Genomic DNA, 24,833 nt, shown 5'->3' on the forward strand with positions numbered 1-24,833 from the left:
AGCATAGGGTTGACAGGTCTCACTTCTCCAAAGTCAGATGATGAGTCGATCAAAATGGCGTCAAACTGCGGTCCAAGACACATCCAAATAAGCTAGCTAACTCGTAGAGTATCATAGCCCCCCTTTGCTATGACTTGCGTTTGCCAGCCGTCTTCACCTTTTTGCCTTCCTTCCCAACCACGGTGACACCCTTCCCAGACTTAACCAAACTTTTCAGCGCTGCATCTTTCTGCTGTTTTACACCCTTCTTTTTGGCAAACTTGTCGACGCTCTTTTCAAGCAAGTCACGTTCCTTCTTCCTCGCCTTGCGTTGTTTCGTTCGCAAGGCACGCTTCTCGGCCGGCGTGAGCTCACTCTGTACGCGAGGATCCGATGAAGCAGGCGCAAATATCTCCTCGGGAGCGAGCGTGCTCGATACGGACTTGTTGGTCGGTAGGGCAGACTCCAAAGTCGCAGCGGCGACGTCAGTTACAGTAGATATTGTTGCCTTTGGCTAGTTGTGAAAGGTTAGCCACCAACCGAAAAAATGTTCAACGCCACCGCGCACCTGCTTGGGGACGTAGTGCGCATTGCACAAAGCATCGAGTTTGTTACATATGCCGTCCCACAACTTGGTGATTTCCTCGTGTTCCTTGCTCAGCTTCGCGTCCCTGTCATTGGCAGCGGTACCTGCTTGAGCCGCCATATAGTCATTTTCATAAATCTGTGCGAGCGACTGTTGGGACTTGGTATCTTGCAGCTCAAACAAGCGAGACGGCAAGAATGCTTTGTCGTCCAAAGGCCGTCGGCGAACAACATCATCGAATAGGCCCTCTTTGATGCGTGCCTTGATGCGTTCCTCGAGCCCCGCCACCACCTCCTCAGTGACGATGGGCACAGATTTAGGCTATTCGATCAAATTCCAGATCTTCTTGGAGCAGTGAGTCGCGTGGGCGGCTCTTAGAAGATGCCTCTCCCATGAGTACCCAGTCCTTTTTGGCGACGTTCTCGGCCTCGAGTTGCTCGATTTGTTCCCGAAGTGCAGCCATTCGACGCTCGTGGGTGGTCATGTCCGAGTCTGCGTAGGAGTATGAGCGTCGTTGGTAGATCTTGCAAATCACATTACCCGCCTTTTTGCTGTTCCTCGTCCTCCGCGAAGAGGTCGTCCTTCATTCTCTCAATAGCCAACCTAGTACCATCCTCTGTTTGCACATCCTCTTCTTCCTCATCTTCTTCCCCTTCTTCCTCGTCCTCATCCTCATCTCCTTCCTCAGTCCTCTCCTTCCTCGTCATCTGACACTTCTACATACATTTCTTCGTCGTTGCTGTCATCATCCTCCGGCACAAAATCTTCGTCATCTTCGTCGTCTTCCTCGTACATCATAGCTGACACGGGAAGCCCCTTACCCCGTGCTTTGATTTTCTTAACCTTGACTTGATCGTGGAACCGGACCTTTGACGGTTTGGATGTGCTTGTTGTTCGACGCAAGTTCGATGATCTCGGAACATCGAAGAAGTCCTTATAGAAGTAGTCTAACCCACTTGTCAGGGCAACCGGGCACGGATTCCACACAATACATACCTTCTTCCAGGTCCTCCTCGTCCACAGCATCATCCACCGCCTCGAATAAGTCGACATCCGACTCGGTGCCTGAGTCGTCTGAATCTGAATCACGATGTAATCGCCCTTTTGAAACAGATTTTGCCTCCGCTTGGTCTGTTTCCTGCGTTGAACTCGTGGAGATTGAAGAAGCCATCGTCGAGCTCGGAACGTGTTCCTGCCTTCGACGCGGTAGGCTTTTTGCGGATGACGTCAAACATTGAAGACGGCCGGTCTTCATCCTCCTCCTCCTCTTCTGAAGACTCCTCCTGAAGTTCGGCGACGTCCTCCTCGCCTGGTAGTGAACTGTCGTCCTCTTCACCGTCGTCCCCCGACTCTTCCAGAGAATCCTCTTCTTCTTCGTCGCTTTCTTCTTCGTCGAACTCACTCTTTCCATCTTCGTTTTCATCCTCCATCTCCATCCTCCCCATCTCCTTCTAATATCTGCAAGTGTTCGCACACCCTAGCCCCTCTCAGATCCAACTGTTCCCAAATTTGTTCTATTGACATCCTGTCAACGAATAGCGACGGTATTGGTGTTTCCAGTTGTGATACTCTGTTCTTTTTCTTCTGAGGCTCATCAGGTAGGGCATGACTGCTTTTCCGCTTGGCAGCGGAACGCGTCTGGGGTGGTTTCGACATCCGTTAGGGTATTGAGGAGGCGTGCTATGTGTGGCCAAGATGCAGGTTCCGTTTGCACCGCTGTACCGCACCTTTGTATCAGAGCCTGGCGCTGCACAGATATCTAGATTGTGCTTACCCCAATCGAATACATATTTCGTGGCTCGGAGTGCAAGGCCTTGAAGCTCGCTGTTTTCATGGGCCAGACTTTCTGGCTGCGTGTCGATGAAAACAGACAAATCCTGGAGGGGAGGAGGCAATGGTGCAATTTGTTCGCCCGCCATGGCATATTACCGACTGACCGACTCCGGGTTGCTGTACAAAAATGTCGGCGATCACGTGATGCCATGGCTGCGGGCCGTTCCGCTGTGTCTGAATCAGACTGCCATATGCTTAACCGTTACGCCAAAATGCAGTAGTACTGAAAGTACTAAAGGTCGGCTCTTCATGACTCAGGTAAGTGTTCTACGCAGGTGACAGCCTTGTCATAGCCTGTCGCCATCCAGTTCAGACGGTTCACTGAAACCAGGTATCCGCTTCAGGGGCCAGGCTCTTTGTATCACTTGTGGATATCGTAACCACGTGTTCCCAGGTGGCGCCGATCTCGAGATAACTTACATCCTGCGATCTGACGAATGGAAACCAGAAACTTCCGCCATCGGGGCGCGATTGCAGACGCCTTCGTCAGCGCCGAGCTCTTACAGGTGCGTTTACTCCCGAGAAAGGTTAGCTAAGGTAAGCTATGGAACTCCACGGATAGATGTGGATAGGCAGGTCGATACACCGACGAAGAGTCCGCTTTTCGTCGGTACGAACTCCTCAGAATCCACTCTGTCTCATATCCTTCGGCTGGCCAACATATGGGTCGGGTCAACCCCTGTCGATTGCGCAAGTGTACACTGACATTTTATTGGTCGGAGTGAAGCTGACGGGTGCCCACGTGGTCTTTGGAGGTCTGACACTTCCGCAACAGGACGCCAGTCCGCCGAGCACAGCACACCATACGATCACTGTGTCGTCGTGATAGTGCCCTGGTACTTCCCAGCTGTGGTGCCTGACGTCCGATATTGTCAGTCACTGGTCTCTTGTAAAAGGAAATGGCGTAAGGATTAGTGACTAGTAGAAGCTTGTCGACTACCCACTTCGAACTGTGCATTGCAACCGCAACGCAGATCGACCTTTTTCATGCAAACAAATGTTGTGGCATAAGTACGTTAGCACACTTTACAATGGATTTTGCACTTTACAACCCGTTCCCGGCGAAAATTTCCCACTTTTCGTTAGCTAAGAGCATAGATAAATATGTGTAGGACGTGAACAGAGTTCCTCAGCACCCTCCCAAGCCATCCAACCCAAGCCACGACAGTGTGATGCCCGGCAGGGCCCACCCAAACGCTCGACCCCCTTCCCCGCTCACCCGCCTGAGGGCGGCATTTCCTTTTAAGGAAGTTCCCACGGCATCGCCACCTGCCAATTTTTCGTGCTAAGTCACGCCCTAAAATACTGCGGGGTCTCTGCGAAAGCATTAATGCTGTTGTCGCCAGTCCGGCACCTCATAGAGCCTCTGCGAACTAAGTTGCCAACTGGCCGTGTGGCGAAATGGCATCGCGTCTGACTACGACTGAAAGCAGTTCATCAGGAGATTGTAGGTTCGAGCCCTATCTCGGTCACTTTTTTTCGAAGCGCCTTTGCTTACCGGTTGTGCGATGAATGGATCTACATACTGCAGTGATAGACAAGTGGTAGATGATGAATTGATTTACACCAACCCAGAACTGTCCAATACGCTTCTGGAAACTACACTACCGCTAATAGGACAGTTGACAGTCGTTGGAGGCTGCCTAGTCTCAATGTAAGCAGCAATCCCCTACGTGGTTTTCACTTGCCAAACTATCTTACCATAAGGCGTTGCAGATGTACCCTCTTTCCCTCCAGGTTCTACCCAAAAAGCAGCCTCGTAGACACCGGGTCCCCGTTCGGCAACGTACGCTTCTTCGTCCTCGTCCACCGGCGCGCTCAAAATTAAGCGTGGCCTTAGTACCCCCAATCCGGAATGTGGGGTCTCCAGGGACCATGTATAACCCGACGACGAGTGCTCAACTGGGGGATCTCCAACTACTGATGTCAGTTGTGACGATTGAGCACCCAGTGACTCGGCCATCGTGAGTATCCAGACGTGTGAAATTCCAAGTACTCCAGATGGATGAAACTTGTCGACTACCCATTCGAACTGTGCATTGCAGATCGACCTTTTTCATGCAAACAAATGTTGTGGCATAAGCCACGCCCTAAAACACTGCGGGGTCTCGCGAGAGAACACGGAAAAAAGTAACTCGGATACGGGGAATCGAACCCCGAGCTGCCGCGTATCCCCCACAGTGAGAGGCGGCAATGTTAGCCGTTACACCATATCCGACACTCATGGTTAGTTTCCGAAAATCCTAATAGTACGACTAGCAGTTAGTTCACCCGGTCGAGCATAAGTGGAACAACTTGTAAGTTTTCATATGCCACTACCGAGATATGTCGGATATGGTGTAACGGCTAACATTGCCGCCTCTCACTGTGAGGGATACGCGGCAGCTCGGGGTTCGATTCCCCGTATCCGAGTCTTTTTATTTTCCCCTACCAATTCGCAGGTCGACGCATCAACAAGGACGAACTTAGGCTTGTTGAAATACAATCACTTTGATGATAATTATCAGAGTCGCTTACGCTCAGCCTCAACTTCACAGGGTGAGATAGAACATAGGTCTCATGATATTGCGAAAAGGTATAAACACAAATGTCACAGCCCAACGGCGGCACTGCAACCTGTTAAAAAAATTGGCAGTCACGAAAAGTCCAGGTCCTGTGCGGTGTAACAAGTACTCATGGAAGAAAGATGAGCTGCGCACGAGGACGCGGGAAGGGAGGAGCTAACGCAAGAGGACATAAATAGGTGTTAGGTTGTCACAAATGCATTGTAAATTTGGATGAAAAGATGAACATGTAAGCGACGAAAGGCGGTTGTAGGGAACCGTCCGTTGCGCACATATGATCAAAGATGATAATGAGAAAAGTGAGATGGAGATGCGGAGGCATTAAAACCCCGGCGAGGTCGAAAAAGTGGATCCGGTTGATTGTCGGCTTTAGAAACTGGGGGGAAGGGCGTGGACGGAGGCATTTGATCAAGATGGCTCGGAAGACATTGGCACACATGTGGGTTTCGTTTCCAGCGAGATATCGAAAGAGAGCATGCTCAGCATCGCAACGGCATCTTGGAAACGGGTGTAAGGGAGTGATGAAACGTGGCGATCTTGAACCTCATTGTTAGGCGCACAGCGAAAGATCGCAGATGAAAGGGCAAATGGTTGACGACTTCGAGCGACAACGGTGAAGAGCTCGCTCCAGCGGCTGAACGACAAGTAAGATTGAAAAGAAAACTTCTGATCGACAGCAAGTACTTGAAAGGACGGCAACTGGAAAAGTACGCAGTGCGAGGAGATAGAATGTTGTGAGATACCGTCAGTATACGGCCATGCGGGAGGCATCGAACGTTTCAGCCCGAGTGATGGGCGCGCGTCCTAATTTCTTCGCTTTCATCAAGCCACCTTTGTTAGGAGGTGGGCAAGGGCTGTCCCCAATATCCGTTTCCTCGTCGTCGGTCTGCGTAATGTTCCCGATCTCGGCCAAAGTCGAGAGACCGTTGCGACGGGTGCGAGCAGCATTGGCAGCGGCAAATAACTGCGTGGAGCCAACGGCAGGGGCTGTGTTGCGTTTCACCTGCTGTTGTTGGGCAATTCCCGCGAGTTTCGAGCCCAGGTCTCCATACGCATAGGATTTAGTGCGGCCGAACTTAACTTTACGGAACTGATCCAGGTCTTCTCTGCGCGAGTGCGCGTGGTTCGGATCGTCCATTGTCACATATCCTTGTGGTTGGCATCGTTCGCCAGAGTGTTTGAAGTATTCGCAGTAGCCGCCCTCTAGAATGTAAACTTCCGGGTAGTGAATCTTCGGATACAAATGGTTATTCATTGCACGGTCATGCGAACGGAGGTGCTTGGCACTGCAAAGCGTTAGTTCCAGCCCAAGCGGAGACTAAGGAAAACAAATTATACTTACAAGGTTGGGGCCCTCTTTGCACTAAACTCACAGTGGAAGACGAGGACAGTTTTCTTCGATGAATCCCCGCTAACACATGGCTTTGGCTTGCTGGCGCCAAGGAGGAATTCCTCAACACCTTGTGTAGTGTTAATGTTGACGGCACCGGGAATATGTCCTCCAATATACTCGTAGTCGAAGCGGCAGTCGATAATGAAATACCGCTCGATTCGGTGGTTGTACGCGCCATCCAAGAGTGAATCCAACTTTAGGGTGAGAAGAATATTTGAGTATGAACCATAATGCAAAATACCAAAGCTTACCGTTTGTGGTGCGATGCGCATGAGACCGTCCTCACGCACGCGATGGCATGGCAAGATCTTCCCGATAGTTTCGTTGTCACCAAAACCAGGTAAACCAGCACGCATAAATTTCGCTGAGGGGCTTTCGGCATTGATCCTTTGCACGACAGGCGACATGCCGCTTAAGGGTCTAAGGTCCTCGGCACCGTCTCGCCGGCGAATAGTCTTTACCTGCTGACGCTTAGCATAGGCTTGGGCGGGCGAAGACATGTCAGGTCCATCAAAAGATGACTCGTCAGAGAGATGGTCGAAGGTAGTCGGTGGGAGCATCGCGGATACGGCGCGCCGATTAAGGGGAGGAGCAACCAAGAGGCTCTGGCTAGGAGATCCATCGGAACCCATCGCGGGACACGCGGGTGTGCCCCCGCTCTCAGTGGGACATTCAATAGCGGAGAAAATAGGCCTACGGAGTCTTTTGTTGGCGAGGGATGGAACGCCAAGACCTTGCAAACTTGGTTTAGTAAAGTTGGTAGACGTAGACTCGTTGTTGATCCGTTCAAATTTATGTTCGGACGGCGAGGATGGAGGGGAAGACGAAGCTTCCGCATGACTGACTGCCTCAGGAGACAAGGAAACCCTCTTCTTGGGCTTGTACCTCATCGCCGCGCGAGGGTGACATATTTGTGTAGAATAAGTTGTGGAATTGTGTGACCGTCGGGGTTGCCGATATCGGCGGGGACGGCAACTAGCTCCGCAGGAGGAGCCGAGTCCGACATCCATCGCGTCGTCTGACGCAAGAGAGACAGATACTGAAGGGGGCTATAGGGATGTCATGATAGACGTTCCGGTGACTGGTCGAGATTGAAATATTTTGAACTTACCTGTGTAAACATAATGTCATCCATCGTCTTGGTGGCCTTTAGGGGTTGGGTCGAGGCAAGCCACTCGAACGGTAAAGCACTACGTTGTGTGCGCTTTGCCCCTGAATTAGTGCCGGACTTCGTGTTCAGAGAAGCAGAGTCATTCAGGACTGTTGTTGCTCATATCTTGTCCAAACATCCGCGCTGCGCTGGTGAACGCACGTGGACGCGTGATCGACCTACCACCCTGTTCATTCTCCTTCTGGACCGCTCTAGGCGGTGCGGGCGAAATATCCATCGGTTCACCGTGCATACTCTCTTGTCCGAGGTCGACGTAATCACGTGAGGGAGAGCCTGAGGGACATCGTAGAGGCGAACGACAATTCGAGATCGGAAGAGACCAATTCATCAACAGTCGTCACGGGACTTTCATTTGCTGGCTGCGTTTACACGAGGGTGCGAGAGGAGCGCCGAGATATTGTGAAGAGGCCGAGGAGAGCGTAGAAAAAAAGGTCATGTCGTGCGATGCGTGGCCGTACTCTTGATACCGAATTTTTTGGAATCTCTTGTTGGAATGATATTCTGTGAATCGTTTCATGAAGGCGTCGGACATTGTTGAACGCGTTGCGTCGCGAGTGTTATATACGTCGTACAAGCAGAATAATTGAGGGAATAAGTCAGCGCAGATGGCAGGTGTAGTGTGGTTGTAGTTGCACAAATCGACGCGACAGTTATCCGAAGAAAAGGAAAAACAGTCAGACGTCCTGGTTTAAGAACATGAAGTGGAACAAACGGCGGAAGAAATACTGACCGAAACGTGACCGGAAGCAACTTGGTCGTGACCAGTATGACTATAAACGCAAATGGCAGTGTGACAACTAGATGAATGATATGATCAGTAGGAAATCCAGGGGTTTGAATAAAGAGAGCTTGGTGCAAGGAGAGAGGTGGCTATTGTTCACCCAACACGGTTTGACACCTCGTGGCTGTCGGGTAAACTGCGACCACCCCGGTCCACCATTAAGCACATACATATGAAGAGGGCTCACCTCGAACTTAATGAATGTATGACAGAGGAGGCTGCGCCTGAGAGCGAAGAGTAAGCAGGGACAACTTTTCCAAGTCCACCAGCAGCAATATGGTTCAAGACAATAGTCTCACGAATATTTGAACGAGAAAGGCAAGTGAACTGTGTTGTGGACAATTGTGGGTCCCACAATTACGGCGCCTTGCCAAAACGAGGTGAGCAACGAGCTTCTTTAGGTCGGCTCCCTTGACAACTCACCAGAATAGACGAAGCCAAGTCAAATAACGGGTTAAGATATCAAAAAAACCAAGAAATATATACGAGAGACGCGTTTTCGAGGCAGTACCCTGTCGTTCTGGTTGAAAGAGCACTTGTTTGGACCCCCTTTGGTTCCAGTTGATATTCGTCACGTGCGCCCCTATGTCTGACCAGCGCCAACGCGTCACGTGAGCCCGGTCGGGTGATTAACTACAGGCTCATCTGTGCAACTGTGTCTTAGTAGTCTGCGGGTAGAACGTGCGGTCGCAAGACCATTTGCAGCTTAACAACAAGCCATAATTAACATTCGAAGAACTGTGCCGGGTAGGGTAGGCCTATTTTCCAGCTCCTCTTCGTCACCGCTGCCCACCATCACATGGTGGACTGGCAGAAATGCACAAGGGTTACCAGGTGTGATCACGTCGTCCGTCGCGAAAGTCAAAACTGCAAATCTGAATGTGTATTATCACTCGAGTTACGACACCGAAACTCAATCCTGGAGTCGCACGGACCCACATTGCGAACGCTGCTCAACTTTGAGCGCGCCTAATAATTGATGCATTGGCGATGATTCGATTTGCTGTCTAATCAACGAGCTCTGTCTCAATTGGATCAGTTCTCATTTCTCATCATACGAACGCTTAGGCTGACTGCGCAATCCACCGTTACCAAGCAACTTGTATTGCGAGAATCAGATGTGTAGAGATGCTCTGCGGTTACATGATCGGACGCTTGGGTGTTCCCATCCTTTGTATGTCTTCCATTTGACCAAACACCCTTATCGTGGTAACATCACCATGTTACTCATGTTCTCGTAAATCTATGTCCTTCCTTTCAAAAAATGGTGTTCCGTTGGACCAGTGGGGCATGGCCCTATTCGACTTCGACGTTTGCCCAATACCTGACAAGTCCGGAGTAAAACAATAAAGACAGGCAGATAAAACAGTAAAAACAGAAACGTACGGTGGGAAAACCGTTTCCAACCTGTCGTAGTGAATTTCGGGGTATTTCTCCTCGATGATCTTCATGATCAGATTATAGACCACCTGCATCTCCTGAGCCACGGACCGCTTCCACATGAAAGCGATCATATCTATACCTCGTATCCTGCCTCGTTTAGGTGCAACCCATCGTGAAGGAACTTTTCAAGCGCCCTCTCGTCTCTTCCACTGGCATCCCACATTGCAGCCCATACGTCCGCAACAGGTATGGCAAGTGCAGTTCCTAGTTCATTCACCGCCTCAGCGTAGGATTTGGTTGCGTCAAAGTTACGATCCTGTCTTTGATGAGAGTTTACCGGAGGCGGAGTGATGAGAATGATGCGGGTACTGGGTGAATAGTATGGTGAAGTAGGGGACCTGACCATGTTGACGAGATGCTCAAGATTCTCCCTGTACTGATCCCTCGGCACGTGCTGACGATTGGGGAAGGGTGCGGCATCGTTCGCGCCAAACCAAATGGTGAGTAGCTGTACTTTAGGAACATGGAGTTGCTGGTGCTGCATCGCGAAGATCTGCGCACTACGCATCACTCCTGTAATTAGACGGATGGGATATGCATTACCCACTTGTTCGAACATGGGTATAGCCCACTTTGTCTGGTAGCCGCTAAGCCCACGGTTTATCACGTCCATCTTGCGGGCGTAGTTCTCTAGACAGTGTCCGTCGTCAGGAGGTAAGTTGATATGAAGATCGAGCCTTACCAGCCAGTCGCTGACCAAACCCGCCTGGTACCCAGCCCCCTTGGGTGATCGAATCGCCAAAGAGCATGATAACATCGTGTGTGTTCGCGGCCATGCCCGGCTACGGAGTGGTACGTTCGGGAGAGTGCAAGGAGGAATGGACCTACCTAGTAGATTGATGTAATAGCTAACGCCCGAGCGTCCAAAAATGGGATTATCCGTAGACCTCGGTCCTCAACTATTAGTAGCATGGACGGAGGGACCAATCCCGCTACGAGTGTCGAATAAAAAAGCTTATGTATGGGACGTAGACGGCAAGTACTAGACAAAACAGCCTTGGTACTCACAAATCTGAATATTCTCTCCAGATGTCGCCAAACTGCGTTCTCGCCATGGCATATGTGGCATGCTGACTGGAACGCTCCCGCATCTGTCCCAGCAGAACGTCTTTTTGGGAGTGCCTCTGTTGCTTATGCCAGAGGAAGCGGTCTTCCTCGTCGAGAAGGGTAAGCGTTGGTGGTTTCGTGGATGTATTTTAACTACTAATTTTTTAGGCCTCGCATGTCTCGTTGACGATAAAAACGCTCATCACGATCCAGGCCCCTCGCGCCTTGCCAAGTGGGACAATTCCAGATTAAAGGCCATCGAACGCCAACTCGCCTTAGCGGAGGAAGAACAGGAGGCCAAGGAACACCAATACTCGACGATGACGGAACAAGCTATACGAAAACGAAACGAAAGGGGACGGAAAAAAGCATACGTTGCTTCATTCCCGAATGACAGGTCCTTCTCCTCTACGGAACCACCAGAAAACGCGTTGGCTCACGATAGCGATAACACCACCTCTGACACGCGACGCGGTCAAGATTCATCTGGCACATCCAAAGCTGGCACAGTGGGCGCAACCTTTACGGTGCATGTCGCCGCGCCTTCGTCCCAACTTGACTGGTATCAGCAGTCATCACATTCCTTCACCACACTCGCATCTGCACGAGAAGCTGGTATATGGGACTACCCAAGTACCCCCGAAGAGCGTGCACGATGCGCTGTGTTCCGTGACTTGCGAGGGAAGGGATATTACTTGGGAATCGGGACTAAATTTGGTGGAGACTATTTGATATATCCCGGTGCGTTCGCTTCACATGGTCTTACTCGCTGGACAGTTCCCAGCGATTCGCCGGAGGACACGAGATATTCATGTCCTCCCGTTCAGGTGATCCTCTGCGCTATCACTCGCATTTCGTGGCTTCTGTTATTGCCTCGCCCAGAACGCCCCTACGGCCAATGGAAATTGTGGCCCACGGTCGACTTGGTACCGGCACCAAGAAATCTCACCTTCTGTGCGAATGGAACGAAGAGAACGATATTGTCACATTTTATTCGATTGAATGGGCAAGATTCGGATGATTACCGTGCAAAGTTCGCGGCACGGTCCCGCCTATCTCATTATCATTACATATTGCTGATAAGGAGATAGTAATGTTGACGTGAGGAAAAGAGCCATGGGTACACGAAGCAGTCATGGGGAGATAGGCAAGGATAGAATCCACAGGAGATGCATGCGAAATAAAATGCTGTCAGGAAAGGTCGGTGTTGACAATATTCTAGCCTTGTTTCCGGTGACTGCCCTTCGTTAGACTTGACTGAGTCGTTAAGTATGCCACGAGTAGAAGCCACTGGGGACGTACACGATCGAATGAAGAAGTCACAATAAAACTCCCCTAACTCCAGTAGTTTGTTGGGCTGTCCGTTTGTTGTTACGATCTCCCTGACAAATAGCTTTATATCGCGGGTCAGAAAGTAGTGGAAGAGGTAACCAAGTATTCTACAGTGCATCAAGTCCTTCTCGTATCTTTCCCAGAGTTGGTCGCATGTCGAATCCTCATTTAAGGTCACGGCATAAGTTATAGCTGCTGGTAATCTCGTAATAACAGGGACGCTCTCGTATCCTGGGTGGAAGCATGATGACTCATGCATCATACTAGGTGGTTTCCTGCAAGGGTCGTTACATCGCAAAGTTACTGGATAGTTTTATACTGGGGTGGCAGCCGCGGGCGATCTGTGGCATAGGGGATAAGGAATAGACTCAGTGAATACGCTATTCTGTTCTGGTGACAACGAAAGCTTATGCTCGGGTGATGCAAACGAATCCGATGGGTAATCATTTCCTCGATATGACTTCAGAGGCCGATTGCGCGCACACCACGAACTCCCAGCTCTATTGTGATAACAATTTTTAGTCAGTACTAGTGGTTGTTGGGACAAACTAAGCTCTTGTAACGAGTAACCAAAGCGGTCCAGGTCTGAGTCTGATGAGATATTCGCGCTGGTAGACTCCCCGTAGAGTTCTTCTAGCCTGCCTAAAGATCGCTTGCAATGCTTCATCGGTGTCGACGGCGTGCGCATCAAAGACCCCCGTGACGACACACCGGAAGCCATCCCTGATGAGGAAGCCGCCTGCTTAGAACAGTAAGACACAATAGTATGTTCAGCTAACTAAAGCAGGTGATACGAACCGAGAGGACAGCGAATTCGATGGGGGACCAAATCTTGATCGTCCGCATCGAATTCGAACGTGGTGCCTCCGTCGTTGAAGGCAGGGTCGTCATTTCGGCAACAGATGTGACGTCGTCATTAGCGTGGGGGTCAGGGTCAGGATCTATGAGGCGTCTAGCGTTCGGTACAGGGTAGGATGTGCACCGGAAATGGTGGGAGGCGGTGCCTGCAGGCTCCGTGCGATCTGAGAGCGGGGTGAGGTTGATGGTGCGGTTGGTACTGAGGAAAGGGAAATCTGGGTGGGTGAGACGAGTGCGGGCATACTTCCCATGCGGGAGTGAGCGTGCACAGAAACTTAGTCTTACGTAGAGCACCTACGGGTACCGATGGAGAGAAAGAATGCATGAACGAAACGAAAGGACTTCGAGGCCCATAAGTTTCTCTGGAAAATACTAGTAGGAAATACCAAGTGCCCTCCGGACGCTACAACTACAGACAAATTGAGAGACAGAGGCAAACGGGGTCATGCACTAGGTAGACTACAGTGGTGAGTATGCTGCACTGGATCTGCAGACGAGTCCAGACCTGAGGAAGGACTGGCCAGGCTTCGGAGAGCGATAACTGCAGGAATATTGAAACCTCCCAACACGGGAATGCAAGCTGTCGGTGTCCTCATATTGTGCACAGTCCTCCATTCTAATATTTCTCTGTTACAGGTGGCAAAAGCCCCAACTGATGCCTTGCGTATGCTCGAACACGCCACCGTTTCGATCGTCTCTGCCCTCGTCCCCGAACAGGCCAACTCTGGCTCGCTTGGCAGCATGATCACCGTCACTCCTCTATGCTGAAACTCCGCATGACCCTTCCCTTGCATAATGTGACGCTGTCGGAACTGCAGAGATTGAAGGGACGGTTTGTAACGTCGCGTAAGGAAGCGATTACGCTTGGTACGACAGAAAAGGATGGGGTAGATTGGAGGTAGCAGAGCGTTGCGGACAAGTTTGTTGTGTATCTTGAAGAGAATATAAAGCCTTGAGTGGGCGACATCGAAATCTTGCGTGTAAATTATGGGGATCTACGTCGCATCCGTGAACAACGTGCCTGTCATCCCCGATGGCCCTATCTTCTAGTGTATACGTGTTGACAAAGAGTCGTGCTATGTGAGCCTAGGAAACCACACGAGAACCGGCCTCGTCAGCGATGTCAACCACCAATCAGCGCGCACCACCATCCATGTGCATTTGCACCTGAGTACCCCGCATATTGAATATTCAAGCACAACACAGAGATCGACCTTTGCCACCCAAAGGTCAGCCCCCCATAACAGGGTTGTTTCCAAAAACAGACAACCCGGCAAAAACTCGAGGGACAAAACAATTTCCAGACCTGGACCAGGGTGCATCCAGGAACCTCCTAATGAGTCGATCGACGTGATGTCGGATGTCTTACATCTGGATTGTCACCCGAAGAACTGGGTGGGCTCGCAGTACTGTTACAGTGTACAAGCTCTGTCGACTGACCTCCGGTAAGACATGGGTGTCTTCTATGTGTCTAAATATTTGTATTTTTTGGATTATTCGCACCGGAGAGATAGGCAATTTTGGTGCAAGCGGCATGGATGGCAAGGTAAGTTGGGCCAGGAAGAGGAAGGTTCTCCGGATCCGGGGTGGAGAAGGTTACATACTTCGGGAGTTGGGAAGTGAACACGTCCCGAGCTCCTTCGAGTTTATACGTGTTGGGTTCTTCCTACGATGCGAAGTCCTTACTCAATCCCGAAGTCGAAAGAGAAAGTATGGTACAAACCGTTTCACTAAACCAAATCCACAATCGATCAAAACGGGAATGAAGCGATACTTCCATCGTCACTATATTTTCTAGTCGATGTATGTTGGAACCGTCGAGCTCCTCTCGTAGCGTTGAGTAACCAAAGCGGTCAAGGGCTGTCCAAAAAGACGCAGCATACGTTTGCGTTGGTGGACTTCGGAAAGATGTGAGCGCACTGAGTGAACACTCCCTCGTCTCCTTCTCGCATAACCATCGTTTCCAACTCTGTATCGTTCAAGATGGCGCCGAAATCAGACTGCTTTGTGATAGTACACTGAAAGTTGTCCCCTTCGAGGGCCTATTTGAAACGTATGTAAGATAAAACTCGAAGGATTGATGATACGAACACGTGTTTTAGCCGTTTGATGATTTTGAGGGGGTTCTTTCAGTTTGGGCTCTATCTCATCTGCGAGCCTGTCAAATGAGGGTCGCGATGGGTGATGCGACCGCGCCGGAGTGCGGCCTTTGTTAGACTTAACTGGGCTCGTTAAGTACGTCACGAGCAACAGCTGTTGAGGGCGCACAGTGTTAAATCATGAATTTATAATAGAATTCCCCTAACTGGAGCAGTTTGTCTTGCTGACCATTTGTTGTTACGATCTCTCTGACAAAGGGTTTGATGTCGCGAGCGGGAAAATGATGAAAGAGGTAGCCCAGGATTCTACGGTGAATCAAGTCCTTCTCCAAATCTTTTCCCAGGTCAATCTCGCGTTGAATGCTCCATTCAAGGTTTCGGCACGAGTTATAGCCGCTGGAGATCTCGTGATAGCGGGGATGCTCCCGTATCCTGAGTGGTAGCGCGTCCTCCGGGGGTAGTCGTAGGGGTGGAAGCATGATGATTGGGTGCTACATGTAAGAATTGTTCAACTTCAGCAAACGCAGAAAGTCTAGCCCCCGGAAGAGTCCGGCGAGGCTTGCGAGGCCTCGCAAGAGCTAACCACCAGAGGGTACCACGGCGCATCCCTAGGACGGTTGGCGAGAATCAAAGGATCAGCATTGGATAAGCTGAGGATCCATGTATTAGTCTTTACCATATATGGAATTATCTTGTTACTTTGTTTACATAATAATCAGGAAGTGCCGCCTGAGGTGGCGCTGACCTTCTGCCTATATAACTAATGGACCTTGGACCCAGATTCGGTGCATCATGTTTCCACCGGAGGATGCGCTACCACTCAGGATACGAGACCATCCTCGCTATCACGAGATCGCCAGCGGCTATAACTTGTGCCGAAACCTTGAATGGAGCATTCAACGCGAGATTGACCTGGGAAAAGACTTGGAGAAGGACTTGATTCACTGTAGAATCCTGGGCTACCTCTTTCATTATTTTCCCGCTCGCGACATCAAACCATTTGTCAGGGAGATCGTAACAACCAACGGTCGGCCGCGCGAACTACTCCAGTTAGGGGAGTTCTATTATGATTTCTTCATTCGATCGTGTACGTCCTCAGTGGCTTTTACTCGTGGCATACCCAACGACTTCAGTCAAATCTAACGAAGGGAAATCACCGCCATCGTCGTCTCCCCTGTCACCGCACCCATCTGATAATGTCGCCCAGCTGATAGAGTGTATACTACAGGAGGCCCCTCAAGATCGTCGAACGGCTAAAAAACATGTTTGTATCATCACCTTTAAATCTAGACATGTTGCGTCTTATATATGTCCCGAATAGGCTCTTGTTAGAGACAGCTTTCAGTGTCCTGTTACGAAGGTGTATGATTGGGACGCCGTCATGTGCAGCGAAGAGATGGAAATGAAGATTACGTGCGAAGGAGCGGAGGGAGGGTTCACTCAGTGTGTTCACATCTTTCTAGAGTTTACCAATGCAAATATCACACCAGACTCGACCGAAGTTGGTTTCTTATTCAACCGAGTTCTTCGTTGTTGATCATAGTTCTGGGCGACGTATGCTGCTTCCGTTTGGGGGGTCCTTGACCGCTTTGGTTACTCGGCATTACGGGAGGAGCTCAATGGTCCCAATATACATCGACTGGAAAACATAGTGACAATGGAAAAATCGCTTCGTATCCATTTTGATCGGTTATGGATTTGGTTCACTGCAACGGTTTGTACCGTATTTTCTCTCCTTTTGTTTCCGGCATCTGAACAAGGACCTCACATTATAGGAGGAACCCAATACGTATAAACTCGAAGAAATTCGTGACTGGCTTATTTCCCGGTACCCGAAGTATGTGACGTTCTCAACCCCAGATCCTGAAGAACCTTCCTCTTCCAAGCCCAACTTACCTCTCTATTCACGCGGCCTGTGCCAAAATTGCCCATGTCTCCGGTGCAGGTAGATACATTGAGAAAATATTTAGATGCATGGCAGATGTTCGTGCCTTGTCGGAGGGTGGAGGGTCGGCAGAGCTTTTGGATGAAGCAATTCTGTCTTCGATGCATGCTATTCCAGTCTGATGTATTTTTTGCTATTCGGTCATCGCGATGTTTGTAGGATGTATATCTGGTCTGGCTGCTAAACTAGAACAGGGCCGTCGCCGCCGGCAGGCACCTTGTTTACCACGCCAAAATGCATCATAGGAACAAATGCAAAATGTATTATCCCATTACAGCCAAAAACAAAACACCCGAGAAGTGCGCTTCTTCGCGGTACTTACTTCTGGTGCGGTGATCCGCTGGCATGCACAAGAGATACTTGTGCCCTGTTCGCTGATCGTGGGGGGTTTGTAAAGTAGCACGCATCTGGTATAGCCTTTTGGTTTCTGGGCCTAAGTTGACGGTTCCATCGTCAACGCACACATCCACGGCAGATCGTCATACCTCCTTGTGTATCCAGCTATAACGCAATTGTCAACACGATCATCTCCGTTACAACGATCCGATCCGTGGTCTTCGGCTATGGAGGCCGTGGTAGTCGTTGATCGTAACAAGATGCGGTTTCGGTCCATACACCCGCTGAATCTATGAGATAACAAGAAAAAGCGTACGGCGCAGTAATGCATCACGGTTAGTAACGTGTCCATGAAACGTGGCCGTTGGACTCACCTCCAGGTACATCATCGTACGTCCACCATTTTGCTGTCCAAAGTTGACCGCTAGGTGATCAATTAGGTACGATCTGTACATATAACCGATTCGTCGGCAGAAATCACTACTCACTTGTAAATCACTTGGTCTCCGTCAACGTACTGAATTGATATGAGAGGAATAGGGTCAGCGTGATGCGGTGAAAAGATCGGTGAGCGAACACGTACTGCTATCGCACTCGACCATGTGCATATACCGGAGCAACTAGTACCAGTTGCAGTTGCTGTGGCATTCGCCGCTGTAGTGGCCGCGGTAGTTGTCGCAGTCGTCGTACCGGCGGTAGTTGTCGCAGCAGTAGAAGTACTAGCTGACGTTGCAACCACAATCCCACCAACCGTCAACGCATTCTTCACAGCCCGATCATACCTCGAATTTGCTAACCCAAACAAAAATCCACGTCAACTCGAATCATTCACTACCATCACCTTCAAGAAGAAACATGTACCATAGGCTTGCGATGCATCCCACAACATCACACCTCCAAATGACGAGTATTGGCTCTGCGTCTGCTGAATGATCGTCGCAAACGTCGATGCGTTAATGTATCCTGACCCAGCTGCAGACGGGGATGCAGGTGCACCGATGTAGACTTTGGCGTTTGGATTTGGAGAGACCGTTCTGGCCCAATTGTCCCTGTCCACGTCATTCATCCATTAGCAGCCATTCGATCGGTCAGGAGTGTTGGAAGCACCATGTACCAAAATTCCATGCCTAAGGAATGGGAATACCATGCAGCCGCGTCATGTATGCATCAGACACTGGCTACCCATTTCGCTACGCACTCACATTCACATTGCTATAGTTGTTGAGACCGCAGTAGTTATTATCTAGTAACGCAACGCTCGTCAAAAATGCACGCGCGGGCACAACGCAGGAGACACCCGCACAGAATTGGACATAGACAGCATCGAATCCAACAGCATTCAGTGTTGTGCCAATGTGGACGTCTGGGTAGAGACATTGTGGAGCTATTTGTGAGACATCAGCTTTGCCCGAGTCTCCTATACAAGTCGGCGGAATGATGTGTGGTACCAACCTGCAGTGATGTAGTACCTGACCAAAAATTCGAGCGCTTCGTGAGACGGCAGTCCAGAAAAGCGCCCAATATGACGAGGACGTACTGCTTGCTTCCCTTAGCCATCAGTGCGCGGAGTGCAGTTACGAAAGCCGCATAGCCGGTCTGACTACCACCTTCAATATCGAGATCAACTCTGGAAAATTGCGAATGCAAATAAGAACCATTATGATCGACCCCTCAGACCTTGGAAGGAGGAAATCTCACCCATCCAATACCGCAGAACCAAACGGACGATTAGGACTACTTCCCTCAAGAAAGAGATCCCAAATCGTCTGTGCAAACACTTGCGCCTGGGTATCATTCAAAAACCCAACCGAACCAGCCTCTCCGCCTAGGGAAATCGTGACGATCTTTCCTGCAGCTTGACAAGCTTCTATATCGGGGGCTAAAATGGTACAATTGAGCATCGATGTACCGGGAAATGAGGAATTAGAACACGACTGCAAGGAGGGGACAATGAATACAGAAGCATGAAGTTGGGGTTAGACAATTGCAAAATGCTCAGAGGGAAGAAAGACACACGTTCCCTAGGTTGATGGAAGGAAGACCTCCTGTAGCGAAGAACGCGTTCAAAGAAGCAATGGGAAATGTATCGATGGTGTCATCCTGCCAAATGGCTGCGGTTACATCCCGAGATCCGTATGGAAAATATCCAAGAAACACGCACATTGCAATAATATGACATCGGTTGTTGCCAGTTGGCGGTATCAGATGGATTATCCACGCCATACGAATCCTGGCCCCAGTATCTATATACACCACAAACAAAAGATGAGAGGTAGGGATGGGGATCGGTTCACCAGATGCTGGTTACAGTTCAAGGAAACATACACGACAAGCTGGAGGACTTCACATCAGGACAGAGCAGGTATCTGAATTCAGGACATACATTAGTGTTGCGTAGCATGCTAAAAGTTGGTGAATCTTGAGAGAAAAGCGGAAATGAAAGTGAATTGTGGGCAGACAGCCAAGAGATCATCATTTTGAAGAGGTAACAATAGCAAAGAGACCAGTGGTAGACAGGGGATCTCACTCGCCTAAGCCGAGTACAATTCCAGCTTTTATACATCAGCGCAGGTACGGGAAGCTTTTGATGGGGAGTTCGTTAAAGTGCAGAATATGAGCTGGCCTCAAAAGCATATCAGTGACACGCTAAAAATCAAAGTGAAAAATGGGAAAGAGTAAGCGAGAGTCATTTCAGTGGGGCCTGATGCCAGGTCATCGTCATCTTTAGTCGACCAAAAGCGCCGTCATCACCAATGCACCAAGCAGGAAATAGGAGAAAAATTGAGAACTGTAACCACGATCTTACAGGTGATTATGTGAATGAGGCTGGGGGCAGCGTCCACAGTCACTCGAGGAACATCATTGGGATTCCCATACTGCATCGTGACCGGAAGTGGATGTCATGAGACGTTATGCTGCGATCTTTGGATATCTCCACGAGGGAAGGCTGACAACTGGAACCGTCGACTTGGGCCCAGAAATCAAAAAGCTATACCGGACAATCAGAATTGGTCCGTGTGGGGGTGGACAGAAGGGCCGACCGCATGCGTGCTACCTTACAGATCCCCCACGATAAGCGGACGTCATGAACAGGGCACAGGTACCTCTCGTGTAGTACCTAAACACAAATGTTTTTCTTATGCCAGCGGATCACCACAGCAGAAATAAGTGCCGCGAAGAAGCTTCACTTCTCGGGGGTTCTTTTGGCCGTATCGGGATAATACACCGAGTTGCCGCATATATTTGTTTCTGTCATCGGAACGAGTCGCCACGTCAACAGAATGGAATCCAGGATGCACATAGGTATGTCGTACCGACCGCTGTGAACCTGCACGAGACTTGGCCAACATAGGTAATAGTATAGCTGGACATGTGCTCGATCGAGCAACTTAGAAGTTCGTTGGTCGTTCATCCGAAAAACTTGATAAATAACAGTCATTACACGTGTGCTGGAGACGGGTTGATAATGAGTCTATGCGGGTTCTTTCAGCACTTTGTTTACCACGCCGGAGCTCTGCAGAGGCCAAATGCACCACACGGAACAGAAACATGTGCTGTGAATACGATTTACAGTTCGAGCTGTAGCTGCGTGGCTGGTGGGATTTGCCGTGCGGGGGTGTATGCCAGCGCGGTTGTCGAAAAAAGCACGGGCTGGAGCAACTTTGCGCTCTCCCAAACGCACTACTCCGTAGCCGGGCATGGCCGCTAATATATACGATGTTATCATGCTCTTTGGCGATTCGATCACCCAATGGGGCTGGGTACCAGGCGGGTTCGGTCAGCGACTGGCTGGTAAGGCTCGATCTTCATATCAACATATCTCCTGATGAGGAACCGACGACGAACACTGTCTAGAGAACTACGCCCGCAAGATGGACGTGATAAACCGTGGGATTGGCGGCTACTAGACAGAGTGGGCTATACGCGTACTTAAATAAGTGGGTAATGCATATCGCATCCATATAATTACAGGAGTGATGCGTGCTGCGCAGATCTTCGCGATGCGGCACCAGCTACCTCACGTTCCTAAAGTACAGCTGCTCACCATTTGGTTTGGCGCGAATGATGCCGCACCCTTCCCCAATCGTCAGCACGTGCCGAGGGATCAGTACAGGGAGAATCTTGAGCATCTCGTCAACATGGTCAGGTCCCCTACTTCACCATACTATTCACCCAGTACCCGCATCATCCTCATCACTCCGCCTCCGGTAAACTCTCATCAAAGACAGGATCGTAACCTTGACGCAACCAAATCCTACGCGGAGGTGGTGAATGAACTAGGAACTGCACTTGCCACACCTGTTGCGGACGTATGGACTGCAATGTGGGATGCCAGTGGAAGAGACGAGAGGGCGCTTGAAAAGTTCCTTCACGATGGGTTGCACCTAAACGAGGCAGGATACGAGGTATAGATATGATCGCTTTTGTGTGGAAGCGGTCGGTGGCTCAGGAGATACAGGTGGTCTATAATCTGATTATGAAGATCATCGAGGAGAAATACCCCGAAATTCACTACGACAGGTTGGAAATAGTTTTCCCACCGTACATTTCTGTTTTTACTGTTTTATCTGCCTGTCTTTATTGTTTTACTCTGGAATTGTCAGGTATTTGGCAGACGTCGAAGTTGAATAGGGCCATGGCCCACCAGTCCAATGGACATCAGAGAAACAGGGAATGACAGAATTGCAGTCACAACCAGTCAGTGATGGGTTTAAACAGGTCCAAACCATTTTTTTGCTTCCTGATGGACATCATTGTTTGAAAGGAAGGACATAGAAATACAAGAATATAAGCAACATGGTGATGTTGCCACAATAAAGGTGTTTGGTCAAATGGAAGACATACAAAAGATGGGAACACCCAAGCATCTGATCATGTAATTGCAGAGCATCTCTACACATCTGATCTTTGCAATACAGGTTGCTTGGTAACAGTGCACACCATAAAATTACACAGTCAGCCTAAGTGTTCATATGATGAGAAATGAGAACTGATCCAATTGAGACAGAGCTTGCTGATTAGACAGAGCAAATTGGATCATTGCCAATGGATCAGTTATTAGGCATGCTCAGAGTTGAGCAGCATTTGCACCATGGGTCCATGCAACATCAGTAAATCACTTTTGCTGGCCAGAGCTGTCCAGAGCTGTCCAGTACTGGACAGATTCCCTAGGACTACCAGCTCACAAAGTGGTCTACTGATGGACTCCTTTCTACTGGCCTCAGCACAGCATGCATCTCCAAACTCTTCCCAACTGGAAGTCATACTGTAGCTGCTCAAGTATGTTCCAGAGTTAGCCATGCATGACAGGTATTGACGATCATTTGGTAGGGCGGTATCAATGCTGCACTAGGTGTAAGTCCATGTGATGTAGACGAATCTGTAATCTCGAGAGGCGCCGCTTGGTCAGCGTTCGGGGTTGGCTTCTGGTGTGTCATCACGGGGGTCTTTGATGCGCACGCCGTCGACACTGATGAAGCATTGCAAGTGATCTTTAGGAAGGCCAGAAGAACTCTACGGGAGTCTACCAGCGCCAATATCACATCGGACTCAGACCTGAACTGCTTTGGCTACTCGTTACAAGAGCTTAGTGGTCCCAACATACACACTAGTACTGACTAAAAATTGTTATCACAATAGAGCTGGGAGTTCGTGGTGCGCGCGCAATCAGCCTCTGAAGTCATGTCGAGGAAATGATTACCCATCCGTTGGCATCACCCTTTCGTTGTCGCGAGAACAAAATAGCGTATTCGTGGAGTCTATTTCCTCATCCCCAATATGTGATGATCCATTATGACTACGTGCGTTGGCAAAGAAATAGAGATATTATAGCCAACCTAACGCTGATGACAGGACTAAGATACAGGATAGAGTTGACGACAGGAAGCATACCTGATAACAGGAGGTTAACGCTAGAGAAAGTAAATGATACGCAAGTGGACTATATACTACACAACGAAGTGAAACAAGGTTCGCCATAGGGGCCTGCGGAGGTGGTCAGACCGGTCCAATCGGGTGATCCCTGCTGCAGCACACTGGGTTTGGGGACAGCCAAGTAGTAGCGTGCATATAACTAACAGATTCTCTCAGTGCATCATGCTTCCACCCGGGATGCGCTACCACTCGGGATACGAGACCATCCTCGCTATCACGAGATCGCCAGCGGTTACAACTTGTGCCGCGACCTTGAATGGCGCATTCAACACGAGATTGACTTGGGAAAAGACTTGGAGAAGGACTTAATTCACTGTAGAATCCTGGGCTATCTCTTCCATTATTTTCCCGCTCGCGACATCAAACCATTTGTCAGGGAGATCGTAACAACCAACGATCAGCCACGCGAACTACTCCAGTTAGGGGAGTTCTATTATGATTTCTTCATTCGATCGTGTACGTCCTCAGTGGCTTTTACTCGTGGCATACTTAACGACTTCAGTCAAGTCTAATGAAGGGCAATCACCGCCATCATCGTCCCCCCTATCACCACACCCATCTGATAATGTCGCAAAGCTGATAGAGTGTATACTGCAAGAGGCCCCTCAAGACCATCGAACGGCTAAAAAACATGTTTGTATCATCACCTCTAAATCTAGACATGTCGCGTCTTACATATGTCCCGAATAGGCTCTTGTTAGAGATAGCTTTCAGTGTCCTGTTACGAAGGTGTATGATTGGGACGCCGTCATGTGCAGCGAAGAGATGGAAATGAAGATTACGCGCGAAGGAGCGGAGGGAGGGTTCACTCAGTGTGTTCACATCTTTCCAGAGTTTACCAATGCAAATATCACACCAGACTCGACCGAAGTTGGTTCCTTACTCAACCGAGTTCTTCGTTGTTGGTCATAGCTCTAGGCGACGTATGCTGCTTCTGTTTGGGGGGTCCTTGACCGCTTTGGTTACTCGGCACTACGGGAGGAGCTCAATGGTCCCAATATACATCGACTGGAAAACGTAGTGACGATGGAAGAATCGCTTCGTATCCATTTTGATCGGTTATGGATTTGGTTCACTGCAACGGTTTGTACCGTATTTTCTCTCCTTTTGTTTCCGGCATCTGAACAAGGACCTCACATTATAGGAGGAACCCAATACGTATAAACTCGAAGGAATTCGTGACTGGCTTATTTCCCGGTACCCGAAGTATGTGACGTTCTCAACCCCAGATCCGAAGAACCTTCCTCTTCCAAGCCCAACTTACCTCTCTATTCACGCGGCCTGTGCCAAGATTGCTCATGTCTCCGGTGCAGGTAGATATATTGAGAAAATATTTAGATGCATGGAAGGTACTCGTGCCTTGTCGGAAGATGGAGATGGAGGGTCGGCAGAGCTGTTGCATGAAGCAATTCTGTCTTCGATGCAGGCTGTTCCAGTCTGATGTATTTTTTGCTATTCGGTCATCGCGATGTTTGTAGGATGTATATCCGGTATGGCTGCTAAATAGAATGACTTTCCACACCTCGGATATG

The 24,833-nt window shown here is 49.6% G+C and overlaps 10 protein-coding genes and 3 non-coding genes across 13 annotated transcripts; 6 read left to right on the forward strand and 7 right to left on the reverse strand.

The window, feature by feature from the left end:
* Positions 1-43: 43 nt before the first annotated feature.
* F5J12DRAFT_807948 (Mpp10 protein) lies at positions 44-2,526 on the reverse strand. Its single transcript, XM_051744697.1, has 10 exons — positions 2,340-2,526; positions 2,200-2,281; positions 2,042-2,177; positions 1,752-1,989; positions 1,562-1,696; positions 1,290-1,512; positions 1,110-1,255; positions 966-1,057; positions 548-886; positions 44-493 (listed from the first exon to the last, which is right to left on the reverse strand). The coding sequence occupies exons 1-10, from the start codon at positions 2,482-2,484 to the stop codon at positions 128-130; spliced, it is 1,902 nt and encodes a 633-aa protein (XP_051603868.1). The 5' UTR covers positions 2,485-2,526; the 3' UTR covers positions 44-127.
* Positions 2,527-3,725: 1,199 nt separating this feature from the next.
* F5J12DRAFT_780361 (uncharacterized protein) lies at positions 3,726-4,361 on the reverse strand (the record flags this gene model as incomplete). The annotated part of the gene is made up of 3 exons (XM_051742458.1): positions 3,726-3,815; positions 3,897-3,916; positions 4,100-4,361. The coding sequence occupies 3 exons, from the start codon at positions 4,359-4,361 to the stop codon at positions 3,726-3,728; spliced, it is 372 nt and encodes a 123-aa protein (XP_051603869.1).
* On the forward strand, positions 3,786-3,870 carry F5J12DRAFT_t42. Its single transcript has one exon. It is a non-coding gene; the product is annotated as a tRNA-Arg (tRNA).
* Positions 4,362-4,532: 171 nt separating the features above from the next.
* On the reverse strand, positions 4,533-4,616 carry F5J12DRAFT_t46. Its single transcript has one exon. It is a non-coding gene; the product is annotated as a tRNA-Glu (tRNA).
* A 110-nt stretch (positions 4,617-4,726) lies between these two features.
* Positions 4,727-4,810, forward strand: F5J12DRAFT_t43. Its single transcript has one exon. It is a non-coding gene; the product is annotated as a tRNA-Glu (tRNA).
* Positions 4,811-5,707: 897 nt separating this feature from the next.
* Positions 5,708-8,058, reverse strand: F5J12DRAFT_903735 (uncharacterized protein; the record flags this gene model as incomplete). The annotated part of the gene is made up of 8 exons (XM_051748443.1): positions 5,708-6,248; positions 6,305-6,549; positions 6,607-7,203; positions 7,241-7,330; positions 7,360-7,404; positions 7,467-7,615; positions 7,668-7,799; positions 7,896-8,058. The coding sequence occupies 8 exons, from the start codon at positions 8,056-8,058 to the stop codon at positions 5,708-5,710; spliced, it is 1,962 nt and encodes a 653-aa protein (XP_051603870.1).
* A 1,331-nt stretch (positions 8,059-9,389) lies between these two features.
* On the reverse strand, positions 9,390-10,562 carry F5J12DRAFT_807960 (SGNH hydrolase-type esterase domain-containing protein). The gene is made up of 4 exons (XM_051744698.1): positions 10,433-10,562; positions 9,830-10,378; positions 9,694-9,776; positions 9,390-9,631 (listed from the first exon to the last, which is right to left on the reverse strand). The coding sequence occupies exons 2-4, from the start codon at positions 10,256-10,258 to the stop codon at positions 9,604-9,606; spliced, it is 540 nt and encodes a 179-aa protein (XP_051603871.1). The 5' UTR covers positions 10,259-10,378; positions 10,433-10,562; the 3' UTR covers positions 9,390-9,603.
* F5J12DRAFT_397119 (uncharacterized protein) lies at positions 10,290-12,104 on the forward strand. The gene is made up of 4 exons (XM_051739227.1): positions 10,290-10,725; positions 10,780-10,917; positions 10,966-11,538; positions 11,625-12,104. Exons 1-4 carry the CDS (start codon positions 10,620-10,622, stop codon positions 11,816-11,818), a joined length of 1,011 nt encoding a protein of 336 aa, XP_051603872.1. The 5' UTR covers positions 10,290-10,619; the 3' UTR covers positions 11,819-12,104.
* Positions 12,105-14,427: 2,323 nt separating this feature from the next.
* On the reverse strand, positions 14,428-15,719 carry F5J12DRAFT_807994 (uncharacterized protein). The gene is made up of 5 exons (XM_051744699.1): positions 15,316-15,719; positions 15,079-15,240; positions 14,908-15,029; positions 14,711-14,847; positions 14,428-14,653 (listed from the first exon to the last, which is right to left on the reverse strand). Exons 1-4 carry the CDS (start codon positions 15,316-15,318, stop codon positions 14,841-14,843), a joined length of 294 nt encoding a protein of 97 aa, XP_051603873.1. The 5' UTR covers positions 15,319-15,719; the 3' UTR covers positions 14,428-14,653; positions 14,711-14,840.
* Positions 15,720-15,878: 159 nt separating this feature from the next.
* On the forward strand, positions 15,879-17,153 carry F5J12DRAFT_889345 (uncharacterized protein; the record flags this gene model as incomplete). Its single annotated transcript, XM_051747318.1, has 6 exons — positions 15,879-16,173; positions 16,220-16,350; positions 16,408-16,587; positions 16,630-16,800; positions 16,862-16,923; positions 16,973-17,153. The coding sequence occupies 6 exons, from the start codon at positions 15,879-15,881 to the stop codon at positions 17,151-17,153; spliced, it is 1,020 nt and encodes a 339-aa protein (XP_051603874.1).
* A 58-nt stretch (positions 17,154-17,211) lies between these two features.
* Positions 17,212-19,768, reverse strand: F5J12DRAFT_925488 (glycoside hydrolase family 18 protein; the record flags this gene model as incomplete). The annotated part of the gene is made up of 17 exons (XM_051749366.1): positions 17,212-17,247; positions 17,354-17,464; positions 17,517-17,657; positions 17,742-17,791; positions 17,856-17,884; positions 17,951-18,159; positions 18,229-18,416; positions 18,475-18,494; positions 18,570-18,610; positions 18,671-18,751; positions 18,820-18,836; positions 18,905-18,994; positions 19,066-19,301; positions 19,384-19,467; positions 19,529-19,610; positions 19,693-19,700; positions 19,751-19,768. 15 exons carry the CDS (start codon positions 19,766-19,768, stop codon positions 17,593-17,595), a joined length of 1,218 nt encoding a protein of 405 aa, XP_051603875.1. The 3' UTR covers positions 17,212-17,247; positions 17,354-17,464; positions 17,517-17,592.
* A 1,313-nt stretch (positions 19,769-21,081) lies between these two features.
* On the forward strand, positions 21,082-21,910 carry F5J12DRAFT_808011 (SGNH hydrolase-type esterase domain-containing protein; the record flags this gene model as incomplete). Its single annotated transcript, XM_051744700.1, has 3 exons — positions 21,082-21,305; positions 21,360-21,773; positions 21,827-21,910. Coding segments are annotated over exons 2-3 (489 nt in total), but the record flags the coding sequence as incomplete, so codon positions are not given.
* Positions 21,911-23,600: 1,690 nt separating this feature from the next.
* Positions 23,601-24,830, forward strand: F5J12DRAFT_961323 (uncharacterized protein; the record flags this gene model as incomplete). Its single annotated transcript, XM_051749940.1, has 5 exons — positions 23,601-23,757; positions 23,804-23,934; positions 23,992-24,192; positions 24,220-24,384; positions 24,446-24,830. Coding segments are annotated over 5 exons (951 nt in total), but the record flags the coding sequence as incomplete, so codon positions are not given.
* Positions 24,831-24,833: the final 3 nt, after the last annotated feature.

The sequence above is a fragment of the Pisolithus orientalis genome (assembly GCF_024613125.1).
Source record: "Pisolithus orientalis strain OTSU chromosome Unknown F5J12scaffold_4, whole genome shotgun sequence".
In the NCBI taxonomy this organism is placed as follows: domain Eukaryota; kingdom Fungi; phylum Basidiomycota; class Agaricomycetes; order Boletales; family Pisolithaceae; genus Pisolithus; species Pisolithus orientalis.

Excerpts from the sequence above, each read along its gene's own strand:
- F5J12DRAFT_807994 (XM_051744699.1), bottom strand. Across the intron at positions 15,030-15,078 it reads ATCAAACGGCTAAAACACGT|GCCCTCGAAGGGGACAACTT; the intron begins GTTCGTATCATC and ends CGTTTCAAATAG.
- F5J12DRAFT_807960 (XM_051744698.1), bottom strand. The coding sequence starts at position 10,258 with ATGCGTAGTGCGCAGATCTTCGCGATGCAGCACCAGCAACTCCATGTT. Across the intron at positions 9,777-9,829 it reads TAAACGAGGCAGGATACGAG|GTGGTCTATAATCTGATCAT; the intron begins GTATAGATATGA and ends CAGGAGATGCAG. Across the intron at positions 9,632-9,693 it reads TTGGAAACGGTTTTCCCACC|GTATTGGGCAAACGTCGAAG; the intron begins GTACGTTTCTGT and ends CGGACTTGTCAG.
- F5J12DRAFT_807948 (XM_051744697.1), bottom strand. The coding sequence starts at position 2,484 with ATGGCGGGCGAACAAATTGCACCATTGCCTCCTCCCCTCCAGGATTTG. Across the intron at positions 1,990-2,041 it reads TGGATCTGAGAGGGGCTAGG|GATGAAAACGAAGATGGAAA; the intron begins GTGTGCGAACAC and ends ATGGAGATGGAG. Across the intron at positions 1,697-1,751 it reads CGCGTCGAAGGCAGGAACAC|ACCAAGCGGAGGCAAAATCT; the intron begins GTTCCGAGCTCG and ends CGCAGGAAACAG.
- F5J12DRAFT_397119 (XM_051739227.1), top strand. The coding sequence starts at position 10,620 with ATGGGATTATCCGTAGACCTCGGTCCTCAACTATTAGTAGCATGGACG. Across the intron at positions 10,726-10,779 it reads TTATGTATGGGACGTAGACG|ATGTCGCCAAACTGCGTTCT; the intron begins GCAAGTACTAGA and ends TATTCTCTCCAG. Across the intron at positions 10,918-10,965 it reads GGTCTTCCTCGTCGAGAAGG|GCCTCGCATGTCTCGTTGAC; the intron begins GTAAGCGTTGGT and ends CTAATTTTTTAG.